The sequence below is a fragment of the Dasypus novemcinctus genome, chromosome 13, assembly GCF_030445035.2.
Source record: "Dasypus novemcinctus isolate mDasNov1 chromosome 13, mDasNov1.1.hap2, whole genome shotgun sequence".
Lineage (NCBI taxonomy): Eukaryota > Metazoa > Chordata > Mammalia > Cingulata > Dasypodidae > Dasypus > Dasypus novemcinctus.
This window is the reverse complement of record NC_080685.1, coordinates 49427227-49436297: the sequence shown is the minus strand read 5'-3', so window position 1 is coordinate 49436297 and position 9071 is coordinate 49427227. Positions and strand designations below refer to the sequence as shown.

Here is a 9071-nt window from a genome sequence, read left to right as displayed (position 1 = left end):
GAAAGTTAGCATATTACAAAACCATGACTCCTGAATCAACAGAGGAAAAGGGTTTTGACCTACCTATAAATAGTTTAGTGTGGAGGGAGTGGCTTACACTGTGACGGGGACTCAGAGTCAGTAGGAGTGAAAGATGAACCTGCAGCCTAATCAAGCATGATCATGGAAGAACTTTCATACTCCAGGACAAAGGGTTTGACCTTGATCCTGAAGGCAATGATTGATTACCCAATTTTCATTTAAAAATGTTTAAACCCATAAGTGCAGCACAATCTTCCCCTCAGTCCTCAGTTCTCCCAATCTTCTTTCCTTACCCTTAGTTATACCCACAACAAACTCCTCAGCTTTCCCTAGCACTCATTTTTGCCTCAATGCCTCTTTTCCCCTCCCTCTCCCCTTTTGACTCCCACCTCCTCCTTTGTGAGCATTATACTGGGCAGTATTCCTCCTAGCAGGGTAGACACGACCACATTGAGTGTCACTGGCCTGTGACCTTCCTGAAGACAGGGGCTCGTCTATACAACCGCATGCCCCCGCTGCCCAGCACAGTGTCTGGAGCATGAAGGTGCCCATTAGAGTTCATTGATGGAACCAAGCCCTAAGTTCCAAGAACCTCTCATCAAACACTTTGCTTAAGAGTTTTTTCAATTTTATGAGTGGATTTGATGAAGTAGAGCTTCTGATCACTGTCAGATGCAGAAGGCAAGGTATTTCTCAGAATTCTCTTTGAATAGAAAACTAAGAAGGGACAGTAAAGGCTTCTAGAATCATTCAGAAAAGCATTTACAGAGAAACTCACATTAACAAGAGGGAAATAAAAATTGTTTCTTTTCTGAGGACTGTTCTGTGGCTCTGCTGACCTCTCATTCTTTACAAGATATCTTCAATATTATCCTCTTTGATGGCTTCCTTATCACACTTGCTCTCTTTAATCTCCTCAAGACTGTCTTTCTGGTCATTGGCACAGTTATAATTATAAATAGGCTTCAGTTTCTTGAAATAGAAGTATTTAAACAATTTTTGGAAGATTTGTTTAACATTTGAGGAGGCCAATCCATGATGGGCTATTTCCTTAAAAAGCTTGTGGGTTTTTTCTGCCAACTCCGCAGTCAGAGGGTCTGCATCCCACCTCATTCGTTCAATAGCTGGAACATCAGAAGGGCCCTTAGTTCAAGGCATCAGTCCCTAAAAGCCCTAAAATCTCTAACCCTGAATAGTCCCACCACCTTTCACAAAGCCCCTCTCACTCTCACCCGCCTTGCCCCGTCCATCCTCTATTCCCACCAGACCGCATTAAATATTATGATATCCCCATTCAATATAATTTCCCTTTGGAAATATCCACTAAACATTACTGAGTGCCTATTCTATGCTGAGCACTGTGCTAGATAACATAAGCATATGTTCATAAAGAGCAATATCCATATGTAGCTTATAATAATGAAAAAAGTTAGAATCAGCCCAAATGTTCATCAATAAGAGACTGATGATTTAGGATATTCATGAGACAAAATACTACACACTTATTAACATGATGATGTAGACCCAAAATTCTTGGCTTGAAAATTGTTTAAAATATAAGTGAAAAAATGTGTAAAACTTATGGTTTTTTAAAAAAATAAATATGTAACATGCTTATATTCTCTAAGAATATCTTGGTTTTTATGTGTACCGAAGTGCTACTATCATTATTTCCAGAGAGTGGAATTATGGATAAATATTACTTTCTTAATAAAAATTAAGAAAAAAAAAAAGGAGGGTGATTTACATGATAGGAAAGGTAAGAGGAGCAGGAGGAGGAAGAAAGAAAGAAGAAAAAGATTGTAAAAGAGAAGGAAGGAGAATTGTACTGCGTGCAGTCAAAAAGTTTGTGCCGAATGAATGCATTAATGGACAAACAAATGAAAACAAAAGAAGGTCGCCACTCTATTTTCTACCTCATCTGTTTGTAATTCTAATCTTGGTGGGTCAACAGACAGGTTTAAGAGAGAAATGCCTGAAATCCAAACATTTTGATAGAATAAACATTACCCTTCTTTAGTTACCTCTATTGCAAATGTACATTGCTATCCAATAGAACGTAAATTTCCTGAGGGAAGGAGTTTTGTTTTGTTTGCTGCCCTGCCATATCTCTAGTGTCTAGAATAGCTCCTGGCACACAGTAGAGGGTAGAAAAATAATTATTGGTTGGATGAAAAATGAAAGAATCCTTAAATCTCTGTTGCTCCTACAGGCTCTGGGAAGATAGCTAGGTCCAAACTAATGAAGGGGATAGGAGAGATTGAAATAGGAGGAGAGGGTAAGAGAAATAAAAGCTAGCCCTTAATCCAGTCCTTTTTACTGATCCCCGCCCCCTGCCCTTCTACTTATCACTACCATCCTCTTCTCATAACAGCATCATTACAGCACTCATATGTGACTAGAACCACAAATAATGAATTTATCTAGACCTATGCATAAATACTTCATCAAAACTTCAACACTTACCATCAAGCATGAAATCAATTTCAACTCTGAGCAGCAAAGGGCCTCCGAATTTTGCCAAGTACCCTATGCACAAAGTAAAATTAAAGTTACCCCTTAATGCATTACAAAAATACATTCTCACATATTATCTGGCAACACTTCTAGCTAATCCTCGTTATCTTTTAGTGCTTGCAAATGATTATTGTTCAGTAAAACCTTTTACTGCAATGTGTGCATATGTTAAGTATGCATATCATAATTGTACAGCTCAATGAATGAACAAAAAGTTAATGCACATTACCACTAAGGTCATTAAATAGAATCTTACTAGCATTCCAGAAGCTTCCCTCATGCCCCTCCCCATCTCCGCTTCCACTCTTCCTATTACATTCTTTTGTGTCTGGCTTCTTTGGATCAACAATACAGTTGTGAGATTCATCCACGTTCTTGCATGTAGCGGTAGTTCATTTATTTCCATTGTTATATGGCAGGGTTAGCAAGTAAGTTTTCCTGAAACACAGTCATGCTCACTCACTTATTTGTTTATGTATTATCTATGGCTGTTTTTGCGCTACAACAGAGATGAATACTTGTGACAGAGACCACATGGCGTGCAAGGCCTAATGTATTTAGTTCTTTATACATATGCCATAAAACAAAAGGGTTTGCTGGCCCCTGGTGTATGGTATTCCATCTTACAAACGCACTATTTTTTTAAAATCCATTCTGCTGTTGGTAGACAGTTGTGTTGATTCCAATTTGGGGCTATTATGAATACTAATGTTATCGTGGACATTCTTGTACATGAATTTTGGTATATATTTGTATGCATGCTGTTTGATATAAAACTAGGAGTAGATTTATTGGGTAATGGTTCATGCTTATGTTTCCCTTTAGTGGTTATTGTCAGTTTTCCCAAGTGTTTGTAACAATTTTCACTGTCTTTTTCTTATTTATTTGTAAACCTTCTTTAGTATGGAAACTTATTTTTTTAAAAAACGTTATATGCCTGCAAATACCATCTCCCATCCCATGACTAAACTTTTTCAGTTATATTGGTTTTTGGATGAACAGAAGTTCCTAATTTTAATGTTGTCCAATTTATCTTTGTATTTACTTTAGTGAATTTTGGGACGTTAGGAAATCTCTGCCTGCCTCAAAGTCATAAAGACATTCTCCTATGTTTACTTTTAGAAGCTTTATTGTTTTAACTTTCACATTTAGATTTGCAATCCAAATGGAATTATATGACATGAAGTACAAGTCAAGGTATTTTCATATATCTGTGTAACTGACCCAACCATTAAGAGTGAAAAATTACCTTTTCCCTACTGTTTCGCAGGGTTACCTGTGTTGTAAATTGTGTTCACGTATGTGAGGGCAGTGTCTCAACTCCATTCTGTCTATCTATCATTAACACCACTACCACACTGCCCTAGTGTCTAATGTATCTTGATATCCAGTAGTTTAAGCCCTTCAACTTTTTGGTTCTTCAAATTAACTTGGCTAATTTTGAAATTTTAAATTTTCATATAAATTTTAGAGTCTGCTTGTTAAATTTCGCACACACACATTCCTCATGAGGCTTCTTAAAAAATTGCTTTTATTCTTTAGATTAATTTGGGGAGAATTGACCATGTTACAATATTGAGTCATTCTATGAACATAGTACATCCTTCTATTTATATAAGTCTTCTTTATTTGTTCCCAATGTTTTCTAGTTTTCTTTGTATCAGTTTAGCACATTTTTCCTTAGAGTTATTTTGAGGTACTTAATGTGTTGGTTGATTTTTTGGGGGGTGCTATTGTATTGTGTATGTCATGTTTTTAAAAAAATTTAATTGCTGACTGTTTGTTGCGAGTTTATAAAAATCCCAGTGATCTTTGTATATTGATGTGGTATCCAGAAAACTTAATTCATTTATTCATTCTAACAGTTTAACTAGATTATTTCTAATGTTCTAAATGCATGATTATTTATCTGAAAATTTTGGAAGTTTATTTTCTTTTATTCAAATATATACATTTCATACCTTGTTATTTTATTTCAGTTGGGACAAATTTTTGGCCATTATCTCTTCAAAAATTTCTTCTGCCTAATTCTCTCCCATCTTTCCTTTCCTTCTGGAATATGTCCATTAAAACTTTTAACCATGTCTCATATAATACTATGTTCTCCTCTGGATTTTCCATTTTATTTCTTCAAGCCTTGATCTTGGGGCTGAATATGCTATTCTGACATATCTAATTTTCTTTTTCAACTCTTTCTAAATGGATATCCTGGATTCTATTTCTATTGTAAATTTTTTTTTCTGGTAATTAAAAAAAATATTTTCTGCATCTGTTTTTTTAAAATTAAATTTCAAGTGTTATATAAATATTAGGAAGATAATTTGTTTTTCTGGGCTATTTGTCTTTCGGCAGGCAGTTAGGCTCAAGGTATCAATCCTTAATCCAACCAGGAAGTGAGATATTCAAGATTCAGCCATTCTGAGGGCAATTCTATTTCTAGAGCCCTCTTACTCCTGGCGTGGAGTACTCAGAGCACTTACTCTTACTTCCTACTCCTTATTACTCATCAAGGTTCCCAGCTGAACGCCTGGGGGTGCTTTTTAGGGCCTCTCCTCCTTGTCAGACCCCTCTGAGTTTATTCCTCCAGCTCAGTGAGATACCAAAAATTTTATAGAGTTCCTCAACCTGCCAACCACCATATTTGCATTCAGAATTGGCAAAACCTAAAAAGCACAATAATCCCCCAATATCAGGCCCACCTCTTTTAGCTTTCCTATTCTTCTGTTCTGGACCACATACTTTATAAAAGCCCTCCAATGTCTTCAACTGATTTTAAAAATGCACTCTTCGCACATATTTAAGAGTTGAGTTTAGCAGGAGGCTGGGACTTAAAACTTGGCCAACCATTGTTAGAAGTAGAAATTCAAAATATTTTCAAAAATATTTTAAATATCAAAACTGCATGAGAAAAATCTGACAAAGGATTAGACATCTTCTATGCACCATACACTCTCCTGGGTGCTTTATTTCAATTAATTATCACACCCATTTTTTTAATGCATCAATGTCATTGATACATATTAATAAGGCATAAATCCATCCAAAGTGTACAGTCAATGGTATTCATGCATTCATCACTTCAGCATTCTTGGAACACTTTCATTTTCCAATAATAATAATAAAAAACAAAGAAACAAAACTCATCCCTTTTCAATCCTTTATGCTTCCCCTGCCATACATAGCTGCTATTCTTTTTCCTTCTCTCTAGTATATTTATATTTTGTAAAAACGTCTTATATATGCAGTATAACCCAAATTCGTTTTACTGTAGAAGGTTTTATTATCTTATACTGTCCCTTGTTACAGTTTTTAGCTTTCCTTCTAGTAGTATACATGACCTTAGACTTTCCCTTTCAATCACTGTCACAGCCACACAATAGCACTGCTAGTTACAAATACCATGGTATACTTTCACCATTTTTTTTTCATTTCCAAAGATTTACTGTGTTTTTTACAAATTCTGCACAGATTAACCCTCAGCTTTCCACACTCTACCCTTCTTCTATTTCCTGGTAATCTATATTCTAATTATTAACTCCATGAGTTTACACTATATATTTAATTCATAATAATACAATCATATAGTATTTGTCCTTTTGTGTCTGGCTTGTTTCACTTAACATAATGTCCTCCAAGTATATCCATGTTGTCATATGCTTCATGAATTCATTTCTTCTTACTGCTGCATAATATTCCGTAGTGTGTATACATCACAATTTGCTTATCCATTTATCAGTTGATGCACACCTGGGTTGCTTGCAACTTTAGGCAATCATGAATAATGCCACTATGAACATGGGTGTGCCGGTGTCTCTTTGTGTCTCTGCTCTCAGTTCATCTGGGTATATACCTAGTAATGGTATTGCCAGGTCACATGGCAATTCTATATTCAACTTCCTTTGGAACTGCCAAGCAGTCCTCCACAGTGGCTATACCATTCTACATTCCCATCAACAGTGAATAAGCATTCTTATTTCTCCACATCCTCTCCAACATTTAGAGTTTTCTGACTTTTTAATAGTGGATCAGTCTAATAGGTGTGAAAAATTATCTCTTTGTAGTTTTATTTGCATTTCCCTAATCACCAGTGATGCTGAACATTTTTTCATGAGTTTCTTCACCATTTGTATTTCTTTGGATAATTGCCTTTTCAACTCTTTTGCCCATTTTAAAGTCAGGTAGTTTGTCTTTTTATTGTTGAGTTGTATGATCTCTTTGTATATCATGGATTTTAAATCCTTATCAGATATATGGCAAATATTTTCTCCCATTGAGTTGGCTGCCTTTTCACTCTTTTGACAAAGTCCTTTGAGGTGAAAAAGTGTTGAATTTTGAGAAGTTCATTTATCCACTTTTTCTTTTGTTGCTTGTGCTTTGGGTGTGAGGTTTAAGAAATTACTGCCTAACACAAGATCTTTTTTTTTTTAAGGGTAGATGGTAATTAGGCCTATCAATGTCAGTTTATTTAATTAATATAAAATTTACCCAGTCATATAAATACATTTTCAAATTGAAAGTAGAGAAAGAGAAAAGTAAGGAATTTGAAAAAGGTTCATTACTATTTCAAATATTATTACAGAAAATAGGCATATACAAATGATGAGACTGTAGACACACTGATTTCTCCTTTCCAAGGAAATATACAAAATTAAACTAAGTCAATTTTGAAATTTTCACAGGACAAATTTACTTTCAATGAATACATATGATTTACAAAAAGCCAATGACACAGCTCTTAAGCAAACATAATTTAAGTCCTGGAGAAATTGCAACTTAAGTACTTTTCGGCAATATGCAAAGTAAGTACTGAAAATTACATTCATGCTTTGAACTTCAAAATCTGATATCTGTTGATGCATAAATTTTACTTCGTACAAACTTATCCCAACCTGAAGGGGAAATATTTTGTAAAATTCATATAACAAACAACTAACCAATTTAAATTGTACAATTCAAGGACATTTAGTACATTCTCACATTGTGCGAGTATCACATCTATCTTTCTATATCTTTTTAAAATACTAACAGTCACAAGGAAACAAAAGACAAGGCAGCAAGCTAAACTTAAAAGGAACGGATGATCCTCACTTGGTCATGAGAAATTGTACAATGTAGCAGTTTTGTCATGTGAAAACAAGTTAAATTAAAAAGAATATTTCAAAAAAAATTTACGTTTGCTTTAATTAAAGCCAGGAAAATAAAATTATTATAAATGTTGGAATTTGGGGTTGCTAACACTTAAAAGTAATGCTGGGAGCTGCATTGCCCATACTTGTAAGTTTGTCAACATTTCTTTCTTTTTTTTAAAAAAAATTTCAAAATTAAAGTTAATAGATCATAAGGAATGTTACATTAAAAAACATAAAAAAACAAGAAACATAAGAGGTTCCCATATAACCTACTTCCCACTCCTACCACATCATTTTTGTAAATTGTATTTTTTTAAAGATATATACATCACACACAAAAAAATGTTACACTAAAAAATATAAGAGGTTCCTGTTTAGCATGGGCCAGCTCCACACAGGTCAAGGAGGCCCAGGGTTTGAACCATGGACCTCCCATGTGGTAGGCAGACGCCCTAACCACTGGGCCAAGTCTGCCACCTATCTGTTGGTATTTTGATTACATTGTATTGAACCCATAGATCAATATTCCTAGGTGCTTAATGGGCATTCTATGTGAGACAATTTGTTTTTGAGTAACACTGTCATAATTATTACTGAATATTAAGCATTCCTGACTGCTTCTCACTAAATTAATCACCAACCCCAGGAACTGAAAGAATTGAAAATCAAACACCATACCAAGTTAGCCAGTGCCCATAAATCTATCTTGATCTATACTTTGTTATTTTTCTTTCCAAGCAAAATGGAAAACCAGAAATTACAGATGAAAATACTTTATTAAAGGAAACATCCTAGAGATGTAAGGAGAGTTAAGTGAACAAAAAGTATAGTGAGACACCCTGAAACCAGCAACTCTGGGAAGCCATTGACACCACTAGAATAAGGGGAGGAAAAAATGCTACCTGAGCCTAGTGAGAGCTGGATCCATGGAGAATGAGTCTTCTATGGGAGGTGAAGTTTTAGAGGAATACAGATAGCGACAGAGAACTAGCCCTTAGGCTGGAGGGTAGAGGAGAGTTCAAGGTGACCTCTACTTACATCTATCCTTTGATCTCCTACTACCTCTCATTGGCTGTGCCCACCTGTAAGCAAGAGGTAAGGGAATCTGGGATATAGACCACAGAAACCAACCTCTTGATGTATAGAGAAAGGCAAAAATGGTGGAGAATGGATTGGGGATGAGAGTCCTACAGATAAGTAGATTCAGTACTCACTGTGTGTCATTTTGCACTAGTTTATCCATTCATTCTTAAATTGGCTGAATTCCAACCTCCAGTAATTTCCTCAAGAAAGACTCATGGCAATGATTTATCCTAAGTTCTGTGTTTGAAAATTATCTGTTATCTTAGTTGGATATATTTTTTGTTGGATATAAATTTCAGTTACATTTTTTTTTCCACTGAG

The 9071-nt window shown here is 35.2% G+C and overlaps 1 protein-coding gene across 1 annotated transcript in view; it reads right to left on the bottom strand.

Moving 5' to 3' along the window:
• Positions 1 to 638: 638 nt before the first annotated feature.
• MROH9 (maestro heat like repeat family member 9) overlaps positions 639 to 9071 on the bottom strand; it is a 103582-nt gene continuing 95149 nt past the window's right edge. The window contains exons 19-20 of the mRNA XM_058310108.1: positions 2488 to 2550; positions 639 to 1145 (exon numbers count right to left, since the gene is read on the bottom strand). Coding sequence (XP_058166091.1) covers positions 871 to 1145; positions 2488 to 2550 — 338 coding nt within the window. The 3' untranslated portion in view covers positions 639 to 870. The remainder of the gene's footprint in view (positions 1146 to 2487; positions 2551 to 9071) is intronic.